The sequence below is a fragment of the Bos javanicus genome, chromosome 4 (assembly GCF_032452875.1).
Source record: "Bos javanicus breed banteng chromosome 4, ARS-OSU_banteng_1.0, whole genome shotgun sequence".
In the NCBI taxonomy this organism is placed as follows: Eukaryota; Metazoa; Chordata; class Mammalia; order Artiodactyla; family Bovidae; genus Bos; species Bos javanicus.
The window spans coordinates 83,195,148-83,219,388 of record NC_083871.1 but is presented as its reverse complement, the minus strand read 5'-3'; the positions used below and the strand labels follow the sequence as shown (position 1 = coordinate 83,219,388).

The 24,241-nt window shown below is 38.9% G+C and overlaps 1 gene segment (V, D, J or C); it reads right to left on the bottom strand.

Annotated features, from left to right (window-relative positions):
- Positions 1-21,848, bottom strand: part of LOC133246335 (T cell receptor gamma constant 1-like) — a 62,259-nt gene extending 40,411 nt beyond the window's left edge. The window contains 2 exon segments of the C gene segment in view: positions 21,282-21,599; positions 21,739-21,848. Coding sequence covers positions 21,282-21,599; positions 21,739-21,781 — 361 coding nt within the window.
- Positions 21,849-24,241: the final 2,393 nt, after the last annotated feature.

Genomic DNA, 24,241 nt, shown 5'->3' with positions numbered 1-24,241 from the left:
GAACTCCTTTTCCTATTTGGAACCAGTCTGTTGTTCCATGTCCAGTTCTAACTGTTGCTTCCTGACCTGCATACGAATTTCTCAAAAGGCAGATCAGGTGGTCTGGTATTCCCATCTCTTTCAGAATTTTCCACAGTTGATTGTGATCCACACAGTCAAAGGCTTTGGCGTAGTCAATAAAGCAGAAATAGATGTTTTTCTGGAACTCTCTTGCTTTTTCTATGATCCAGCGGATGTTGACAATTTGATCTCTGGTTCCTCTGCCTTTTCTAAAACCAGCTTGAACATCAGAAAGTTCACAGTTCACGTATTACTGAAGCCTGGCTTGGAGAATTTTGAGCATTACTTTACTAGCATGTGAGATGAGTGCAATTGTGTGGTAGTTTGAGCATTCTTTGGCATTGCCTTTCTTTGGGATTGGAATGAAAACTGCCCTTTTCCAGTCCTGTGGCCACTGCTGAGTTTTCCAAATTTGCTGGCATATTGAGTGCAGCACTTTCACAGCATCATCTTTCAGGATTTGAAATAGCTCCACTGGAATTCCATCACCTCCACTAACTTTGTTCGTAGTGATGCTTTCTAAGGCCCACTTGACTTCACATTCCAGGATGTCTGGCTCTAGGTCAGTGATCACACCATCGTGATTATCTGGGTCGTGAAGATCTTTTTTGTACAGTTCTTCTGTGTATTCTTGCCATCTCTTCTTAATATCTTCTGCTTCTGTTAGGTCCATACCATTTCTGTCCTTTATTGAGCTCATCTTTGCATGAAATGTTCCTTTGGTATCTCTCATTTTCTTGCAGAGATCCCTAGTCTTTCCCATTCTGTTGTTTTCCTCTATTTCTTTGCATTGATCACTGAAGAAGGCTTTCTTATCTCTTCTTGCTATTCATTGGAACTCTGCATTCAGATGCTTATATCTTTCCTTTTCTCCTTTGTTTTTTGCTTCTCTTCTTTTCACAGCTATTTGTAAGGCCTCCTCAGACAGCCATTTTGCTTTTTTGCATTTCTTTTCCATGGGGATGGTCTTAATCCCTCTCCTGTACAATGTCATGAACCTCATTCCATAGTTCATCAGGCACTCTATCTATCAGATCTAGGCCCTTAAATCTATTTCTCACTTCCACTGTATAATCATAAGGGATTTGATTTAGGTCATACCTGAATGGTCTAGTGGTTTTCCCTACTTTCTTCAATTTAAGTCTGAATTTGGCAATAAGGAGTTCATGGTCTGAGCCACAGTCAGCTCCTGGTCTTGTTTTTGCTGACTGTATAGAGCTTCTCCATCTTTAGCTGCAAAGAATATAATCAATCTGATTTCGGTGTTGACCATCTGGTGATGTGCATGTATAAAGAAAAGAACTGGTGTTTAAATTTCAGTCTGTGATACTCAGAAGCCCATGCACTTACACCCTTGCCCACAGGCCTTACTGTCTCAGGGCCTGGCTTTGGGATTCTTGCTCTATATCTATATCATAAAAGAGGAATAGAGAATTGAGTAAGTGTATAAACCATTTATTCAGATGGCCTGGGTTGAATCCCCAGATCTAGCTGTGTGGCTTCGTTCAAGGGACTTAATTTTAATAGCTTGCTCCCTTCAATAATATTGAAGGGGAAATATTATACCACCTCCTGGGAGTTGAATGAGGATTAAGCAGAAAATACACGCATGCAAGAGACAGTACAACACCTTGTTCATAAGAAGCTTTCAGTTAGTGTCAGATTTCATGTGTTAGCTACTAGCATTGAATACAGATGAAAAATATCTAGAAGCAAAGAGAAATCAGGTTTCCCTGGTCATTAGAAGCAAAGTCACACTCTTCTTAGATACACTCATAATTTAAAAGTAGACATTTAATTTCCAAACCCATGGGATTTCAAAAGTATCTTGGATATTAATCTCTCATTTTGATATTAATTTCTCATTTAAATGCTTTCTTCTCTGGTGGCTCAGACAGTGAAAGTCTGCCTGCAATGCAGGAGACCCGGGTTCGATCCCTGGGTTGGGAAGATCCCTTGGAGAAGGAAATGGCAACCCACTCCAGTATTCTTGCCTAGAAAATTCCATGGATGGAGGAGCTTGGTGGGCTACAGTCCATGGGGTCACAAAGAGTCGGACACGACTAAGTGACTTCACTTTCTTTCTTTCACTTTCTCTATAATCACTTTCTATGTTTTCTCAGTCTTTCAACTTTATTGAGGCTTTCAATGGCTTAATCAAAGATTTCTCTTGGTAAACATTATGTTGCCCTTGAAAATGAGGCTTCCCAAATGGCGCTAGTGGTAAAGAACCCACCTGCCAATGCAGGAGAGAAAAGAGACACAATTCAATCACTGGGTCAGGAAAATACCCTGGCAAAGGGCATGGCAACTCACTCTAGTGTTCTTGCCTGGAGAAGCCCATGGACAAAGGAACCTGGTGAGTCCATAGGGTCACAAAGAGTTGAACACAACTTAGCCTGCACTAGAAAATATGTGGGCTGTTTTCAAATATCTTTTGATATTGATTTATAACATAATTCCACAGTGATGAGAGAACAGACTGTATGATTTCAGTACAAAACTATGAAATTTTTGCACCTTGCTTTATGTCCCCAGACATGTTGCAGTGTTTCCTGGTTTATAGTCTATGGGAACTTAAATAGAATTTGTATCCTGCTGCTGTTTGAAAATTATATAAATCTTAATTATGTTGAGTTGGTTCATAGTGATTTTTCGTATCTACTATATCGTCCTACTTTTATGTATATTCATTCTATTAATTTTTCAGAGTTTGGTATTGAAATTCCAACTAAAATCTTAATTTATCTACTTAAAAAAATAACTGTAATATATATTGAAACTATATGTAAGTTTGTTCTGTATTTTCCACATCTCCTGTTAATGTGTTATTGTACTTTCATAATTTAAAAAATAAAAAAGAGAAAAAAATTTTAAATAATTTTTAAAAAGAAACAAAGCCACACTAATGAATGAAGCCCATTGTTTAGATAATTCAGGGTCTATCACTATATCCTCTAATTTACAGTTCACTCACACCAAAACCAGCATTTACCATATTAAGATGGGTCCTAGGAAATGATCGGAGAAGGCAATGGCACCCCACTCCAATACTCTTGCCTAGAAAATCCCATGGATGGAGGAGCCTGGTAGGCTGCAGTCCATGGGGTCTCGAAGAGTTGGACATGACTGAGCACCTTCACTTTCACTTTTCATTTTCATGCATTGGAGAAGGAAATGGCAACCCACTCCAGTGTTCTTGCCTGGAGAATCCCAGGGACGGAGGAGCCTGGTTGGCTGCCGTCTACGGGGTCACACAGAGTCAGACACGACTGAGGTGACTTAGCAGCAGGAAATGATAGTATATTGAATTAAAATATCACTCAGTCTATTTCTGCAAATCCAGTCTGATTTTTCTACCTTAAACCAAGAAAGTTCAAAACTTAAGTTTATCCAGAGGAAAAAAAATATGCTGTAGCCTGACATAAAGGCAAACACAGACAAAACCTACTGTTTTCATCGTTCAGACGTGCTTTTGTAGAATGAACATCAGTGACTTCTGGAAGAAAGGAGACCAAGTATTAGTTTATTGTTCATACCTAGTTTTTGACACTGTAATATGAATGTATGTGTGTGTGTCTATATACACACTCATAATCTACATATTTTATCATGTATAATCTATGTATTTAAATATATATATATATATATATTTAAATATATATATATAATATATACTTTGCCAATAAAGAGTCAGGAGAGATACTGATTAAAAATATCAGCCCCACAAATCCACTATAGTCTTTCCCACTACAGACCAGGGAAGTTAAAAAGATAATTTGATTAGGAGGGGGAAAAACTAGAGGATGAAAAGAATGCATATATATTCAAAAATTTACCATTTTCCTGTGTTGGACAGCTTTTGTAGAATAAATATCAGTGCCTTCTAACAGAAATGAATCAAATATTATCAGTCAACCTTACCTATTATTTTAGAGTCTGTCCATATGTCTGTACATGTACATGTGTGTTTGTGTGCATACATCTGTACATATGTATGTATATTCTCCTGACAGAGAGACAAAAGAGGAGTCATTAAAAGTTTGACAATGATGAACCCCTCAATTGCAGATAATTGGTCTTTTTTACTTTGCTCAGTTGCTCAGTCCTGTCTGACTCTTTGAGGCCCTATGGACTGTAGCCCGCCAGGCTCCTCTGTCCATGGAATTTTTCAGGCAAGAATACTGGAGTGGGTTGCCTTTTAAGCCAGGAAAACTTCAAAAGGAAAAATAATCAGAAGGGAAAAATGACTGAAGCCTGACTTACAGGCAAACATATACAAAACCTTATCCCTTTCATCCATCAAACCGCCATTTGAAAGTTCAGTAGTAATGACAATTGAAGTGACAACTACAAGAAATGAGAACAGTTATTAATAAACTTTTCATGCCTGTTATTTGACAGTGTGCACATGGGTTTATACATGTGTTATTGTAACACACACATCTAAGTATATACTCTGCTGACAAAGAAACATTCATTAAAAATAGGAGCCCCATGATCCAGGAATAATTGGTCTGATTCTGTGCAATTCAGTAGGTCAATTCAGCATCAAAATGAACTCATCTGATCCCAGAAACTAAAGTGGAATCTCATGTTTGGAGGAGTCTGGCTCAAGCAAATTTCCAATCTGGGAAAAATAAACAACCAGCCACACCTTTCTACATCACTCATATTCCCATTATCAGCTTCTCTTGCACAAGATTCTACAGATGTGGTGTGGATGGGAATAAAGAAAACAATATTGAGAGTCTAACAGTCACTGAGTGATTATTACTGTGCCAGGCACTAATTTAAATACTTCACATGCAATATCTTGTCCCAGTGACAGTGGACACAGTGGACAGTGACTGTGTTTTGGAAGATTTCATGATATGAAACAGGAATAAGAATTAGAGGGTAACTTGCCGAGAGTCACACCAATGATGGCAGAGCCAGCGTTCCAAGGATCACGGTGGGGCATTAAATGAGACAAAACATATGGAACGTACTTTGTAAAAATTGAAGAAGGAAATGGCAACCCACTCCAGAACTCTTGCCTGGAAAATCCCATGGATGGAGAAGCCTGTTGACTACAGTCTATGGTAGGCTACAGTCTATGGAGTCACAAAGAGTTGGACATGACTGAGCGACTTCACTTTGCCTTGTAAAAATAATCCATAGAAATGCAAAAAATTAATCTATAGAGTGAAAACAGAATTCCATCACTGTGGACACTAAAACCATCTTCTCTTCTATATATATCAAGTATTCTTAGCAATGACAGTTTTATTACGGGGGCTTGGCATTTCAGTGGAATTTTTTAAAGGACAGAAAAATAGGTCAAATCACATTTATAATCCCCTGACTAAAGAAAACCTGAGGCAAGAATTGTATTTATTTGCAATTTTTAAAAAGGCATCAGTTCAGTTCAGTTCAGTCGTTCAGTTATGTCCGACTCTTTGTGACCCCATGAATCACAGCACCCCAGGCCTCCCTGTCCATCGCCAACTGCAGGAGTTCACCCAAACCCACATCCATCGAGTCAGTGATGCCATCCAGCCATCTCATCCTCTGTCATCCCCTTCTCCTCCTGACCCCAATCCCTCCCAGCATCAGAGTCTTCCAATGAGTCAACTCTTCAGATGAGGTGGCCAAAGTACTGGAGTTTCAGCTTCAGCATCATTCCCTCCAAAGAACACCCAGGACTGATCTCCTTTAGAATGGACTGGTTGGATTTCCTTGCAGTCTATGGGACTCTCAAGAGTCTTCTCCAACACCACAGTTCAAAAGCATCAATTCTTTGGTGCTCAGCGTTCTTCACAGTCCAACTCTCACATCCATACATGACCACTGGAAAAACCATAGCCTTGATTAGACGGACCTTTGTTGGCAAAGTAATGTCTCTGCTTTTGAATATGCTATCTAGGTTAGTCATAACTTTCCTTCCAAGGAGTAAGCGTCTTTTAATTTCATGGCTGCAGTCACCATCTGCAGTGATTTTTGTTTCCACTGTTTCCCCATCTATTTCCCATGAAGTGATGGGACCAGATGCCATGATCTTTGTTTTCTGAATGTTGAGCTTTAAGCCAACTTTTTCACTCTCCACTTTCACTTTCATCAAGAGGCTTTTGAGTTCCTCTTCACTTTCTGCCATAAGGGTGGTGTCCAAGGAGTAAGCATCTTTTAATTTCATGGCTGCAATCACCATCTGCAGTGATTTTAAAGGCATACATATAAGTAAAACATTTTTTGTATAGATAATGGTTTGTTGGATAGAGGAAAGCAGAGTCACAATAGCCAACTGGGTTCCTCCTTAGAAATTTGCTGCAGAATGAAATTAACAGAAATGCCCTCATTAACTTTGATGCCGTGAGTAGCCTGTGGGAAACATTTGTCTGATCAATTAAGTGCCAAGTGTAACACATTATAACCCTAACCTTCTCTCCTTTATGATAACATCACCATGAAAGTTACTTGAATTCTTATTTTTTTCTGATCACTAGAAAACTTAAAATCTAAGGACGATTAAGTCCGTAGTTATATTAAACCAGCACTTTGTCTGTTTGCTTCCTCTTTATTTCTTAGCCACGGAAATAAAGATTCGGGGCTATTTTGTAATCTTAAAGAGTCTTACAAAAGGTACAAAAAAACCACAATGAATACATGAATAAATACGCCTGTGTTGTTTTTGAAAGCAAGCATTTCCACTGTCATTACTTCACTTACTCTTCATTGCAGTCCCAGAACAAAATGTTCAAAGCAAGTGGTTCAACCTAATTTGATCACTGGACAAACTAAGGATCAGAGAAACTTACTTCAAAAATATGAATGGCTTAGTGCAAAAGTCTCCGTACATTTTATTATATTTTGGTCATGCTTCTCATTGTTTAAAAAGGGTTTTTAACCAAAGGGAAAAAAGTTCAAACTGACCTTTGGGCAGTTGTGTTCATACTCAGGACTTTAAGTGATTCAGAACTTTTGAGTGATTACAGAAAAGCCATATACTCATTACTGTAGGGCATCCTCCTAGAAGAGTAATTCACCCCAGTGTGTTCATCCAGAAATCCCTCCAGGCCCAGCATGTGCTAAGGCTGCACTTAGAGTTGTGGGAGGAATTTTCCATTAGCAAGAAATACATTCATTATATAGAATGTAAGTCTCTACAATTTAGCCTCACCCTATTTTTGTCTACAAAATTTTACCTTATGGTGGTATATAAAACACAATTCTTGAAAACAAGACCATGGACCATGACTAAAGTACAGTAGTTGAATTATTCCACTTTCTATAGAGCTGCAATCTGACTGTCTCATACAAACACCATTTTGTCAGTAATACGCATTTATGGATCATAGTTTGAGTAAGCACGATTGAGATGAGGTGACTTTGCTTGATAAGCAGAATATTCATAAAAGACACAATTATTCTTCCTTCCTGATCACGTAAGATCAACAACAGTGGCATTTGTCTTTGTGTGCTTACGCTGGCATGCTGCAGTCCATGGGGTCGCAGAGTCAGACACGACTGAGAGACTGAACAGTAAGTATGCTATGAACTCTATAGGTGCTTCCTATATTGTAAAACAATATACATTGTTTTATTTAAACCATATAACAATCCTAAAAGGCATCATTATAAACTTAATGTTTTGGCTGATGAAATCAAGATGGGTAATATTTAAGCACATTTATCTCTTTCTTTATTGGCGAGTTGGTGATGGACAGGGAAGACTGGCGTGCTGCGATTCATGGGGTAGCAAAGAGTCGGACACGACTGAGCGACTGAACTGAACTGATCTCTTTGTTAAGCTTCAAACCCTACACTTTTTCCATTCTGTAAGGAAATAGCTCAACATTTAAAAAAAGATTTATATTTGCTTTTCATTAATGCTTTACAGAAGATATGGGGTTTTACCTTTGAAAAAAATCCTCTGGAAGGCTGCATTGGGTATATACATATACCTTCATTAACTTAAGAAAAAAGATCTCCTGATCTTTTCATCTTTTATTTTTCTCGTGTTTGATGATACACATGTGTTTTTTCTCCATGGATTTTTCAGTCAGGGTCAACCAGCTGAACTTCAAGTATGTGTCAGTGGTCTTTGTGGTGTTTCCCTGTTGGGATGGCAGAGCTCTGTTGCCATTTTTTTCTCTCCAATAAACTTTAAAAACATGAGGGAAAAATTCTCCAGAAGACAAAGGTATGTTCCAGCACTATCGTGGTTGATTTCAGTAATTGAAGGAAGAAACATAGTGGGCTTGGGGGACATGTCTACATCAAGGTCTCTATCTGTAGGGGAAAATAAAGTAGTCATTAAAAAGAGTTGCTAGATAAATACAAACGTGGTGTGGATTGAAACAACCCAGCAAGAGGTAAAAGGAAGAAAAGTTGCCATTGAATTACAGGCTGGCTGTTCATCTGCAGTAGATGGTTAGTGGTCACTGCTGTTCTTATTTTCAATGGGAAGAGAAATTCAAGCCATCATGTAACTTGAAAAAAGTCCCAGCTATTAAGTAACAGAGGATAGATTACACGTTGGCCTTCATTCTTTCTCCACATGTTAAAGTGAGGTGTGACTTTTAAGTGCCCCATATCAAGGCTTCCAACATTCATGAACACATTTTAAAACAATCTCTTTTATTAGGAGAATCGGCATATATACACTACCAAGTGTAATATAGATAACTCGTGAGAAGCTGCTATTTGACACAGCGAGTCCAGTTTGGCACTCTATGATTACCTAGAAGGGGGGTGAGGAGAGGGGAGGGAGGCTCAAGAGGGAGGTGATATGTGTATAATTATGGCAGAAACCAACATAACATTGTAAAGAAATTTTCCACCAATTATAAAATAAATTTTAAAAACTAGAAAAAAATATATTTAAAAAATCTCTTTTGGTCTATCATAGGGGAGCCTATTTCAGGGAGGATAGGTAGTATGGACCTGGAGAAGAAAATGGCAACCTATTCCAGTATTCTTGCCGGGAAAACTCCATAGACAGAGGAGCCTCATAGGCTTCAGTCCATGGGGTCTCAGTTGGACACAATTGAGCAACTTCACTTTCACTTTCACTTTCAGGCGGTATGGTGGGAATGAGTATACAAAAGGAGACCAGGTACCTATGATGATCTCTCTACAGGACATACAAAAACATACATTTAAATCTAATTTTTCTCACCAAATGGGATAAAGCATGCTAAAGAGAGACAAGTAACTCAAATTCAATTTTTTGTGGGTGAGTGGACAGTCATGTCTCATCACCAATACCTTACCTGCCTAACCCTCTCTGCAGGGTCACCAAATGAATGACATTAAATTTTATGATGCTTGTACTATTGATGCACCTAAGGCATGAACTGGCTTTATTTCAAGACTATTTCTTCCATTTTATAGAATAGATGTTGAAGTCAATGATCCCCTTTTTCTTCATTTTCCTTCCAAAGACTCCAGCATCGAGGTCCCTTTCTAATTTTATGGTAGGAAAAACATATCTTACTGTAAAATTTGGTGTGCTCCCTTATCACACGAAAGTTAATTATAACTGTTATTCCACTACATTTTTCATCTTTTAAATTTTTTGCTTACTTTTTTTAATAGAGATAGAAGAGATTGAAATCTTATCCTGTGCTTCCTGCTAGGTCATCACAGGCCTCTTTCCTTCTACTTCCCTGAGTGACTTTGATCTTCTAGTCTTATTTTTTGCCATGGTCTGTACCTATGTATTTTATCTTATGTTTTCTCAAATAGATTTTGGAAACTAGCATTTTAAATTTTAAACTAGCATTTAAACTAGCATTTTAAATAATAGTCTGTGCATTATAGCTTGTTTCCTTTTCTACCCTGGGGGTTGATAATTTAGTAAGTTCTAACTCCAATATGGCAGGAGGAATCAGATAATATGTTTGCAAATCTTAATTCTTTGATAAAGATACACAATATACAGAATTTTAAAAAATTGTGCCTGTTTTAAAATCGTGTCCATATTGTTTCAATACTTATAGAAATGTAGAGAGAAATTGGCCGGGCTACCATGACACAGAGGTGACTCCCAGCAAATAACATACAGTATGAATGTGTCAGGAACTGAAGAACCGTCCCTTCTCTGCCTGGGCTGCTTAGCTTACGTCTGTTTCCGTCTTACATCAATTGGGAGTAGGGTTTCACCTTTTCTCACCATTTTGCCTGAATGTTTTAAATCTCCTTTCAAAAACTTTCATATATAAAGTCAATTCTTTGCCGAGAGTGTGATGCAGAGTTAATATGTCTCTACTTATCAATGAGGAATATTTATAGGAATAATATACTTGAGCATTTAATAAGTGTGTGTTCAATATGTTTTACAGGTATTTTTGTGATTTGTAGTGTTGAGGTGTAAGTATGTCAAATGATTCTAAAGAAGCTTCATTCCAGAATCAACCCTCATTCAGGAGACCACATGAGTTGTTATGGACTTTTTTTGCAGTATAATTATTTTACAACCTTGTGTTAGTTTTTGCTGTGCAACACGGTAGCTGTGTGCCTGCTTGCTAAGTCGCTTCAGTCATGTTGGACTCTTTGCAACGCTATGGACAGTAGCCTGCCAGGCTCCTCTATTCATGGGTTTCTCCAGGCAAGAACACTGGAGTGGGTTGCCATGCCCTCCTCCCGGGGATCTTCCCAACCCAGGAATCAAAACCACCTTCCTACATTGGCAGGCAGGTTCTTTACACTAGGACCACCTGGGAAGCCCCGTGTATAAATTTATCCTCTTCTTGAACCTCCCTCCCATCCCTCCATCCCACACACCTGTGTCATCACAAAGCTCTAGGCTGAGCAACCTGTGTTATACAGCAGCTTTCCACTAGCCATCTATTAATGGCACCCCACTCCAGTACTCTTGCCTGGAAAATCCCATGGACAGAGGAGCCTGGTGGGCTGTAGTCCATGGGGTCACGAAGAGTTGGACACGACTGAGCAACTTCACTTTCACTTTTCACTTTCATGCATTGGAGAAGGAAATGGCAACCCACTCCAGTGTTCTTGCCTGGAGAATCCCAGGGACGGCAGAGCCTGGTGGGGTTGCACAGAGTCAGACACAACTGAAGCGACTTAACAGCAGCAGCAGCAGTGAATATATGTCCATGGTACTCTTTCAATCCCCATGGGTAGTGGATATATGTCCAACCCTCCCCATCCCCATGGGTCCACAAGTTGGTCCTCTACATCTGTGTCTCTATTCCCACCCTACAAATAGGTTCATCTGTACCACTTTTCTGGGTTTCATATATATGCATTAATATACAATACTTGTTTTTCTCTTTTTGACGTATTTCACAGACTATAGGTAACAGACTTTGAATTCTGAATGATGAGCTTGTAAGCTATTCATTGCTGAAAGACTGCTCCTTTTGACTTGAAAATTGACTGATATTTTCTAGGGCATTAAATGAATATCATATCTTGCTCAAAAGAGGTTTTTATTGGGTTTGGTATTTTCTGCAGTATTTGGCTGGGTGTTTTCTACCTCCATCATGATTGGAAGCAGCCATGGGATATGAAATTAAGTACAATGAACTTTAGTACAAATGCTCCATTTCTTTTAAAGCTTCAATATTTCTGACAAATATGATGCAAAACAGAAAGAAAATTCAGTGCAATGGTGTCATTCTGTTGAGATACACTAAGAATCCAATTTTGAATATTTAATAAGTCTATATTCAATATGACTTCTATAAACTTCTTAGGGGGAAGAGAAGTCATTTTAGTGCCATGATTAGAAGCAGAAGCATTGTTTTCACACATGAGTAGTAAAACAACTTATGAGCTAATTGAAAAACAGTGGTTCCTACTGTTAGGAACAGTTAATACTCAGAACATAAAAATATGACTTAAATATTTCTCATATGACTTAATTGTTCAGACCATGCACTTTAGAATAGACAAGTCTCTATTGGATCCTAAACTTTGTAATGTAACCTGTCATAATTTTAAGCAAGTACCGGAACTTCTCTAAATCTATTTCCTTACCAACAAAGTGGGAATAAGAAGATTACTGTTGAGGAAAGAGATAAGGCACTGAAACGCCTTATCATGGTGTCTGGCCCTCAGAAAATAGTAGCTAATATTAAAATATTCAACAGGATGGTTTAGGAAGGTTTCATCAAATGCTTTCATCCAACATAATAACTATTACACCAATTAGGAAGAGAAATAAGCTCATCAATTCAAGAACTCCTGCCTCTGAGCTACACACCATAGAACATGGGTCCCAACCAAGCCAGAATCTAGAATGCTTTCCTAGAGTAGAAGCTGTTTGAGCATTAGGACTTGTTCTATCTGTGTCTTGCTTACCCTTTTATCTCAGCATCCAGCACAGAAAATGTCTTCAATAAGTATTTGCTGAAACAATAAGTAAATGAGGATGCACAACCATGCAGACCCTTTTCATGGACTTTGGAGCTGAGATGGCTCATTGAGCTCACAAATTCCATGAAACTGGTCCATATCCAGGCAATGTAGCCAGATATGTGACTGCAGGAATTTCAACTGATCTCAGGCTCTCTCCAAGAAGTTCAGTGGAATTTATCAATATCTATAGTCCCTGGAGAATCCCAGGGACGGGGGAGCCTGGTGGGCTGCTGTCTCAGGGGTCACACAGAGTTGGACACTACTGAAGCGACTTAACAGCAGCAGCATAGTCATGTACTATATGAATTTTTATGCACAGATTTTAAGGATGAGATGAAAACCAATAATATAGGTTTTAAAGATTATTGTGAGATAGGAGCACTGCGCTTTATCTCAAACTCTAGAGGACAAATAATTAAGAAAAGTGTTTCTCACTTAATATATTGTCTATAAGAAAAGGAACTTGAACCAATAACTTTTACCAACATAATGATATAGTATATTAAAGGTGTAAGAATATTGAAACATAAATGAAACAATAAAGCATACATGGTTCTCAAAATGGTTTACTATCTAATTTTAGTCTATTGTGTGTGTGTGTATTTTAAAAGGAGAATTTTAGTCTACATCCAAGCAGAAAATATATTAGTTGCAAAGTAATTTAGTTTCCCTACACAATGACCAGTAGCTGAAGAATTGCTATTCTTATGTTGAGGCCAAGAATGTGACAGTCAGATAAAAGGAATATTAATTTTAAAAAATCTGTCAGTCTTTTATAACCCAGGTAAAAGTAGAAAAAAAGTTACTGACAAGGGGGAGCTACTATGAGCTCAATCACTTTTCCAAATATTTTATTCCTTCCTGGACTGTCACACTGATTAAAGCTCCTACAAAAATCTTAGCCTTCTCCTAAGCTTCAGGCCATGACAGCAGTTTGTCCTGGCAATTTGGTCTTGTGGATTGTTTTGGAAGTCCTTGAACATAGGTTAGGGTTAGGGTTACAGCATTTGATATTTTACAAGTTTTCCTCACCTAAATGGACACAAATGTTTGTTTTCCTTGGAGGAGAAATCATTGAAAATACTGATAATAGATGAAGGAATTAAAAAGAGAAAAAGAAGAGTATGCCCAGCAGTGGGATTGCTGGATCATAAGGCAGTTCTATTTCCATACACACTGAGGAAACCAGAAGGGAAAGAGACACGTGTACCCCAATGTTCATCGCAGCACTGTTTATAATAGCCAGGACATGGAAGCAACCTAGATGTCCATCAGCAGATGAATGGATAAGAAAGCTATGGTACATATACACAATGGAGTATTACTCAGCCATTAAAAAGAATACATTTGAATCAGTTCTAATGAGGTGGATGAAACTGGAGCCTATTATACAGAGTGAAGTAAGCCAGAAGGAAAAACACCAATACAGTATACTGACGCATATATATGGAATTTAGAAAGATGGTAATGATAACCCTGTATACAAGACAGCAAAAGAGACACTGATGTATAGAACAGTCTTATGGACTCTGTGGGAGAGGGAGAAGGTGGGAAGATTTGGGAGAATGGCATTGAAACATGTAAAATATCATGCATGAAACTAGATGCCAGTCCAGGTTCAATGCACGATACTGGATGCTTGGGGCTGGTGCACTGGGACGACCCAGAGGGATGGTATGGGGAGGGAGGAGGGAGGAGGGTTCAGGATGGGGAACACATGTATACCTGTGGTGGATTCATTTTGATATTTGGCAAAACTAATACAATTATGTAAAGTTTAAAAATAAAATAAAATTAATTAAAAAAAAAAAAGAAACTGAGATGAAAAGTCGCCAAGGTATGATAAGGACTCATCTAAAGTGATATAACTTAAGAAATTTAAGTACCATTGAGAAAGAGACCAAAATAACCACAAAAAAAAAAAAAAAAAAACTCTTTTCATAGTGTTACTGCACTCATTCTCTCTGTTGTGATAACCTTGCTTTTTTATTTATGATATTATTGATTTTCATTCTTTTCTTTTACTGTTTAGTCGGTCAAGTTATTTTAAGGATGTGTAAACGTTGTTGATCTTTTCAAAGAATTAGCTCTTGTCTTTTAAACTTTTCTATCATGTATCTGCTTTTCTGTTTCATTGATTTCTGCTCTTTATTATTTACTTCCTTCCAGTTACTTGGTTTCACTTACTTTTCTTTCCCAGGCTTGGAAATGTAGATCCTTAGTCCTTGAATTTAGAAGCACTAAAGATAGAAGATAGTCTTCCCCTCTATGAATTGCTTTGCCTATATCCCATGAGCATTGGTATCAGCTGATGTCTGTACATTCCCTTCAAAACACTTCCTATTACCACTTTTCATTTCATCTTTGGCTCATGAATTGTTTAAAAACATGCTGTCTACTTTCCAGATATTAGGATGTTTCTAGATATCTTATTGTTGATTTCTAATTCAATTTTGTTATGATGAGAAGGCATTGTATATTTTCAGTTCTTTTAAGTTTACGGAGACCTATTTTATGGCAAAGCTTGTGGTCTACATTGGTGAATACACAATGGGAATGCCAAAAAAATGAGTATTCTCCAGTTAGTGAATATATTGTTCTAAAAAGGTCAGCTAGATCAAGGATTTGCCAATCTTGTTCAAATCTTTCAGACTTATTTTTCTGCAATTTTTATTAATCGGGTGCCAAAAATTTAATTCTATGTTTTGAGACTTGTAGACATGTGCCTTGTGTATAAGCTCCTTTTTTGATTATGTAATACTGATTTTATCATTATTTTGATGTTTTATGTTATTAAAAGAGGTTTTCTTTACTTTGGTAGGCAAAGTAGTGATGTCGTGCTCTCTTACCCTCTTTGAGGAACTGTGCTTATTAGATGGAATATTTAGAATAATAAAATATGAGTAACTGTTGATAAACTTAAAAAAAAAAAAGAGTATGGCACCAACTGGTTAGCCACCTACTCTTCTACATTTCCAGGAAAAGGATTCAAAGAATTAAACCTTTTTTTTTTTTTTTAATTTCCAGATGTTCAACTCTGTTGAAACTGCTCAGAAAATGCATCAGATAAAGTCTCTTCTGTTCTCACAATGACCAGGGCCAGTCTGTTAGCAATTTGGGAATGTATCTCTGAAAAGAGGAATCTCTTCAGTAACTGAAAATGCAAATATACCATCACAAGTGTATTTGTGAAATGTGAGCAAAGTTCTCCATTTATCGGGCAACAAGATTCTTTATCATGCCAACACAAGGTGAGAAAACAAGTCCTGGGATAACTTATTTTTCCTAGGATAAAGAACGAAATTTGCAGAATTCTTTCTCCTTTGAAATAATAAATTCTTTATTTAAACTAAAACTTGAAAGTAATATCCATTTCTCTGATATGTTGAAAGTAGTCTCTTGGAGCCTGTAGTGTAATCTTAAACCATTCATCCTCAATCATGGGAAAAAGAAGTTGCCAGAAGCAGCTGAGTGCTCCATTGAGCACAGATGAGCTGACCATCTGCCAGGCCCCAAAGAGGACAGGCCCTGACTATTCCCATGTCCTCGCTAGATCCACCTGCTCCCATCTTTAGTCCAGGAGGCAGTCATTGCTTCTGCCCTGAGGATGAAAGTAAGAAGAGGACACGGTGGGCAACTGCTCATTCACAGCAGCCCACATCGCTCAACGTCATAGAAGAGGAAGAGAGACCTGGGTGGATATTTTGCTGAAAACATTTTTTTGGTAATTAAAAATTAAGTTATTAGTGCTTTCAGTTGTCAAATACTCTTTGCACCTATGTAGTTTTTTTTTAATTTAAATTTATTTATTTTAATTGGAGGCTAATTACTTTACAATATTGTATTGGTTTTGCCATACATCAACATGAATCCTCCACGGGTGTACACGTTTCCCCCATCCTGAACCCCGCCCCCATCTAGATTTGAATGATACCTACTCGGTACCTCTCTGATACCTTGTGATCTGTTTTTTTCTTATTCTAAGCCCATGAATTGAATTGTCAGGAGCTTTAGGAGTTGTATATATTTCAAAATTTACAAAAGTTTTGAATAATAAAATGCAAAATATAAGTATGGGGTTATAAAATCGTTTATTTAATCATTTATTAACTTCTAAAGAAATACAAGAACTATAAGAAGAAGAGTATTAGATTTTAGTAAAGGGCATTAAAATTAAACCTGAATAAATGAAGACATATCATAGTTGTAAAAGAAAAACTGAAAATCATAAAGATGCTAATCTTTCCTAAATTCATGTATATGCTTAGAATTCCAATCAGAATTAAGAAAATATTTTGGTTTTGTTCTATGTTACAAGCGTTGGGGAGTAAGCTAGTTAAGTTATATAAATACGAAATAATTAAAAAATTATTTTTTAAGAATAATAATGAATAGACATTTGGCATCGCAGAACTCATCTGCTATTGCAAATAATATGATAATGGTATAGGAATATTGAGACATAAATGAAACAGAAATCTTCTAGCCAATACTCCAAGTATATACTGAAATAAAACTATAAAAGCATCTTTAAATGTTGGAGAAATGATAGATTATTTTAAAACTAGATTTGAACCATCAGTTATTTGTTGCAAAAACAAAAATAGCTTTCTATCAAACACCATAAGTTAGATTTATATTTTAAAACATCTAGAGGTGTGAGCTAGAAAGAACAAGTGGAAACTAATTGGGTCCTTGGATAGAGAAACTTGGAATAGAAAGATGACAAGAGAACAGGAGACGTACTTAATTTTTAAGAAAGAAGAATGTAGACAATCTTTCCTTTCTACAGCATTTCCAAATCAGTAATTTTTTTTTAAAGAATTCATTACAAGAAGATACTGAAGATTGTAGAGAGGAGAGTGACATGAGCAGCTCTGAGCTTTAGGAAGATAAAGTGCAGGATGGTGAGTTGGTCAAGGGCACAATCCCAGGGAAGCGGACATGTTTCAGAGATGGTCGTCGTAAGCCACTGAGAGGTGTCTGAGGACCCAGGTTACCACAGTGACAGTGAGGATGGACAGAAGGGCTGGTACAATAAATATTAACATGTTTGTCAGAATTTCTAAGGTATTCACATGAAAAATTCAAATTATTAACAATGCTGAAAGTAAAGAAAAAGATGTTTTAATATCCCAATACACACTCTGTGCGGTGGAGCTTCATGGTCAAGGTTGTAGGGAGCCATCCTATCCAAGTCCTTCAGGAAGATTTCAATCACTTCACAGCAAACCAGGGTAAAGAGGGAGCTGGGTGCAAATATTCTATTTTTTTCTGTGCCAAGGAGATACAGGAAGTTTGAAACATTGGGATGTTCTTCTCCAAAGACCTATTCTTTCAGTATAGAAAACGATTCAGAAGCTGTTATACTGATCCCTCTTACTGGTTCAACCATGCCAAGTGTGACAAAAGTAGACCCTCTCATTTTCTTATTTAGTGAAGTAAAAGTTGCTCAGTTCTGTCTGACCTTTTGTGACCCCCATGGACTGCAGTCCATGGGATTCTCCAGGCCAGAATACTGGAGTGGGTAGCCTTTCCCTTCTTTGGGGGATCTTCCCAACCCAGGGATTTAACCCAAGTCTCCCACATTGCAGGCGGATTCTTTACCAGCTGATCTACCAGGGAAGCCCTTTCTTATTCAGCTACATATTAATTTAAATCGTCTAGCTCCACTAAGACTTCTGCACCTCCTTGGTGCTCAGCCCTTGCTGAATGCTTTTGGCAGCAGAGAGGAAGCAGAGAGTAATGGGCCTATCTCAGCCAAGGCTGTGGTTTTGTCTTTCAACCATCTGGGCTCCAAGTGGCTCCTGGGAGGAAAGCTCATTGTGGAGGACTCTCGTCTGTCTCACTAATACCCTGTTTACTCAGGGCTGAGGCCACAGATAACATTGACAAGCACTAATGGTTATTAGTGTGTGACAGGCACAGGTCTAAGTTCTCTATATGTATTGACCCGATAAATCTTCCAGCAATCCTACAACATGGGAACACTCATTACATCCTTTCAATTAATGGAGAGACTGAAGTTGAGAACATTGAACAAGGTTGCTATATGTCTTGTGTGGGTACCTACACATATTATAAAAAAAGGGTGTCATAGGTGGAAAGGGACATGCTCCAACACAATTTTTGAACTGCACACAGTAAGTCAATTAGCACTCTGTACAGCTGCTTCCGAAAATCCCTGATTCACTTTTGAATTTTTTCAATGTGGTGGCCACCTCCTCCATGAACTTGTCCTCTCCCAGCTCAGGCACAGTGACCTCTTAGTCACACCATACACCCTAGTGCTCAGGTTCTTATCACATTTCTGAGCAGCTCTCAGGCTGTTACCAGTGAGGTCAGGAGTGTGTCCAAAAGAATTTCAGTGAAGAATTCCAGTAAAGAAAGTGGTCAAACAAACCTATGAATTCAGTGCCCATGACTGAGCTGGAAGTCCTCTGCTCTCTTTTCCTGCCACCTATGGAGAATATTTCTGTCCTTCCCAGCAGGCTGAAATGGAGCGGTGCAGTACCAAACATGATAATCAAGGGGCATGTCTTTGTGTTCCATCCTGATACTTTTCTTTGGCTCGATAGAGTTGTTATGCCTATTTTTTCTCATAAAAAATTCTTAGAACTCAGATGTCAGGAAAAATTTATTATATAAAATATTCTCTGCAGAGAGTTCTCTACATTACCCCATACCCAAAATTTGAATTCAAAGCAGATCAAAGAAATAAATGTGCAGAAGAGAACCTAAACAACATTGGTAAAATATAAATGACATTAAGTTTATGCTTCAGGCTTTCTGAAGTTGCAAAATAGTTAAAATACATGGTCCCTGGCCCAGAGAAACAAGTTCAAATTTGTTCCTTTACTATCCAATCCCTTCTTCTTTGCAGTCACAGAAGTGAGAAGGACCTGAAACCTTGACTTGTGGTTGTGGGATTCTCATGGAGAAGTGTGGTGACCAGGGAGAGCAGCAGCATCCAGGGTGCAACAGAACAGGGGGGATTTGGGGTTGGGGATAAGCGCATGAGCAATAGTATAGAATGCTTTCCTGTGTCAGGCTGGGAATCAGCCCATTTCAGAAGGAGACATGTCACTTTATCTGTTACTGCTAGCACAGCAGTTCTTATAAATCAACTTGAATAAGAATCAGCTGAGAAGGCAATGGCACCCCACTCCAGTACTCTTGCCTGGAAAATCCCATGGATGGAGGAGCCTGGTGGGCTGCAGACCATGGGGTCTCGAAGAGTCGGACACGACTGAGCGACTTCACTTTCACTTTTCCCTTTCATGCATTGGAGAAGGAAATGACAACCCACTCCAGTGTTCTTGCCTGGAGAATCCCAGGGAAGGGGGAGCCTGGTGGGCCGCAGTCTATGGGGTCGCACAGAGTCGGACACGACTGAAGTGACTTAGCAGCAGCATGGAGCTTAAGAATCCACCTGCAATGCAGGAGACCTGGGTTGGATCCCTGGGTTGAGAAGATTCCCTGGAGAAGGGAAAGGCTACCCACTCCAGTATTCTGGTCTGGAGAATTCCATGGACTGTATAGTCCATGGGGTCGCAAAGAGTCAGACATGACTGAGCAACTTTTACTTTCATGTGGAGTTTATTGAAGCTTCATTTCCAGCTGTCAGTCCAAGATTTGTGTTCATGGTGTTGAATGCCGCCCAGAACGTGCACTTTTACTCAAATTCAGATATTTCTAATGCAGGTGGTCCACGGACCACAGTTTAAGAAACATTGTTCTGATAGAAATTTGAAGGATCCAGTATAAAAGAGACATATACATATGAATCTGGCATTTCTGTACTTCAGTATTAATTTATGTTCTTAAACCTAACCCAATAAGAAAGTCTCATCCCTTTCTTAATTGAACTTTCAGTTGAAATAGATACCACTCATTGTCTGGTTGTTGACCCAAATTGTTTTTTCAGATGAATTATTGAGAAAAATATAATCTGATAAGTCTGATTCCAGTTTAGAATTTGGTCATATCAAAGTTGGAGACTGCCTGGAAAGAATCTCTGGCTTTGCTTGTTTAAAACAGAACAGTTCTGGCTGTGGGTTGAACAGAAGCTGTAAGTAGAATACAACAGTTAGCCCAACTACAGCAATCACCTTTTGCCTACACTTTCCCTGTGTTGGCCATGCCCTGGTTGGTGATGTAAGGAAAATATCAGTTTGTTCAAAATATAAGTCAGATACCAGCTTGAGGTTCAGAAAGTCCAAGTTTTCATTTATCTTTTCTCATTCTTCATAATCCTGAATAATGAAGGTGCTTCATTCCCTGTCATCTGCTTTGGATAATGATTAAATAAATGATTCAGTATAGCTAATCATTTCATTCTATTCTCCTAAGTATCTCCAGGAACAGATCAATCCTAGGTGCCCTGTCTGTCCTAAAGAGAAGGTGAAATAGACTCCACTAGCTCCTGTTACTGCTGCTGCTGCTGCTAAGTCGCTTCAGTCGTGTCCGACTCTTATCGACCCCATAGACGGCAGCCCACCAGGCTCCTCTGACCGTGGATTTTCCAGGCAAGAGTACTGGAGTGTGGTGCCATTGCCTTCTCCGCCACTAGCTCCTAGGGGAGCTAAAAGAATATGTTGCCTGGCAGCTGTTTGCCTGAGGCCTAAAGGTGGGGATCTAGTTTTAGAAAAAATGTGACTTCTGAGAGGAGGGGTGAGTAGTAATTGAATATAAATGTTGGGGAATGGGCACTGAACTCAGGATTTCTCTTCCTTCAGAGTAAAGAGGATTGGGGGCAGTAAGTGAGGCAAGGGCTGGTCTATACTGTATACCACGGCTGTGCTTTGCCGTGACAAGCAAAATTTCCAGTGCAGTGTAAAGGAAGTCTAAACCAACGTGCTTCTCCCAGGCAGCACAGTAGTACATTCCAGAATCACTTTCTTGCAGGTTTAAGATTGCAAAAGTATAGCTCTTCTCTTTATAAACTTTGTACTTCCCTTCACTGACTCCTGATTCCAACACAACCTTTGAGTAGGAGATGTCGTAGTAAAGAAGGCGTCGGGGAGCTGTGCCCTCCTGGTACTTGTACCAGTGGATATATTTGAGGGTTTGGGTAATAAGATCACAAATGATTTCAACAGACGACCCAGACCCAGTTGCCTTAGTGATAGACATCTTCTCCCCTTCTGTGTTGGAAGACACCTGCGTGACTGAAATTGGAAAAGCAACAAAAAACAATGAGGAAGAGGAAAGATCATTTCTTAGTATGACCACCCCGCCCCGCAACACACATACACCATTGCCACAAAACACAGAACAATCCCCCCAGCATCCAGGCAACACACTTACCAGGAGCCAGGAAAACCAGAAGCAGCGCTGGGACCCGCATCATGCCTGGGACAGTGAGCCAGACTAGATTCCCAGTATAAGTGACAGGCAGGTCAGTCAGCGAATATCTCTCTTAAAGACCACCAGGCCGAGCCCAGAGTGGGTGGGGGCTGGTTGAGACCTGGGGAGGAGCCCCACCTCTCTGTACCAACGCCTTTCTGGAGGGCCCCCCTGTGGCAAGCTGAGAGCAGCCGCCTCCCCCACAGGAGAAGAGAAGCCTGAGCACTGAGAGCTCAGAACTGCAAGCAGAGGGATCAGATGGAGGGGCAGGCAGAGAAATGTGGACAAGCTTGCCTGTGGCCTAGTGGAGTGAGCAGAGCTGAGCTGGGCTAAATTCCCATCAGTTCAGTGTTTCAGTGTTAGTATTGATGCCATGGTCTTGTCCGGTGATTAAACGAATTTATATTCTTTCCCTGAACTATCATTCTTTTTACACCTGTAAGCAAACTCTGAGGCAATAACTCTCAAACCTAATAAGAATTGAATCTGCCTTATTATAAAAATTAAGATCAGTTATGTTGGTCTACATTTGACTCTCCTTAAAAGTAAATATATGGGTGTTTGTGTGCATGTCTTATAAATCAATTTGATGGAGGATTTATATTCATTCTCAAGTAAAAGGCTGCCTTATATTGAGTTTCCAGATTTCATTTTAAAAAAAGGAGGTTTGCAGTATTTTGAACAAACTAAAAAAAAAAAAAAAAAAAAACAGTTGTCATTTATTTGAAATTCAGGGACATCAAAGCATCAATGAGGTATCACCTCATCCCTGTCAGAATGGCTATTATAAGCAAGGCTGGAAATAACAAGTGTTGAAGATGTGGAGAAAAGAGAACCCTTGTGCACTGTTGATGGGAATGTAAACTGGTGTGGTGCTATGGAAAACGGTATGGAGCTTCCTCCATAAGTTAGAAGTGGAACTACCACCTGATCCAGCAATTCCACTTCTGAGTGTTTATCCGTGGAAAACAAAAACACTAAAATATATGTAAATGCCTATGTTCATTGTTTATAACAGCCAAGACTTAGAAACAAGTTGAGTACCCATAGATGGATAAATAAAGTTGCTGTGGTATATATATATATATAATTACCAATATGTGGCCCCTAATTTCCTGACTGCTTTACAGCTCTATCTCTTGACTTGCTCTTTTTCTCTCTCTACTGTTGTGTTTCTCTTCTCCCCCACTGTACTGCTCTTCATATCCCTCTGTCGGTCCACCTCTTTGTCCACAGATCTTTCCCTTTCTTATTGCAACCCCACCATGGCTCCTTCTCTGTCTTTTTGTTTTTTTCCAGATCTGACTTCTTTCCTTTCCCTCTTTCCCTTTATCTCTCCTCTGTTTTACAATTTCCTTCTTCATCTCTATTTCTGTCACTTTCTCTCCCTCTACTTGTCTGTCTCTAACACCTATCTTTCCTTTTCCATTTCTCCATTTATGATTCTTAGGGATTTTACTTCTCTGTCTCTGCCTCTCTTTCCATTTCCTCCCATGGTCACTGTAACAACTTTAATTTCTCTGTTAATCCAACATCTGCAATATCCCAGGATTGACATCTGTTAATTTACCTTTCCATATTAAGATGCTGAGATTTTCTGAGTTCCCTGTAAGTTGAGTAATTGGGCATTGTATCCTGCACATTTTGGATATTAGGTTATGGGCTCTAGGAAGTATTTTTAAATATGATGGCAAGTGCTGAGTTTTTCTGTTAGCTGAGAATTGACCTAGTTATGGAATGTGAGTTCCTACCTGCTCTTGAAGGGCAGGTCCAAATACTGCAGTTTTTGAGGACTTTGCAGTGCTATTCACACTGTGTGGTGTGTACCACTGAGAGTAGTTCCAAAGTAAAATGTATAGAATATGGTTGTGATATTATAACCATACCTTTCATACAGTAGATTTTTATAAACATTTTTCTTAGAGGTATAAATTTGTGAATATTGAAAAATACCTCAGAGTCCCAATAACCTAAATAATGTTGACTTAATTCATTTTGTTGACTAAACCAGAATGTCTCTGTGTCAGACATTAACTACAAACCCTAACTTCTGCAGGCAGCAAGAGTAGCAGTCCTGGGAGGACGGTACTGTCCTTGTCTCCATTTACACGGAGACAGGTGAGACTGAGGGTGAGTGATTGGTCCAGGGTCCCACAACTGACAGGGGCAGAGCCAGGACTCAGGCTCCCCATCTGGTACCAGGATCTGCTCTGGTCCTGAGCAGCATGGATGTTTCTGGAGTGTACAGGAGCTTCTGAGATGACAGACATCGTTCAGTCACAGCAGATGGGCGCCATGTGCCTCCAGGTCGGAGCACATTGTTCCGTTCCTTCAAATCGTCAAAGGAAACCTTTTATTCTCACAAATTTGAGCAAATAAATATACAGTCAATTGTAAAAACAGTAACTCTGCTTAAATATTTAACCAAAAAAGGAACGAGTAGATCTTAAAACTTCGTCTTGGA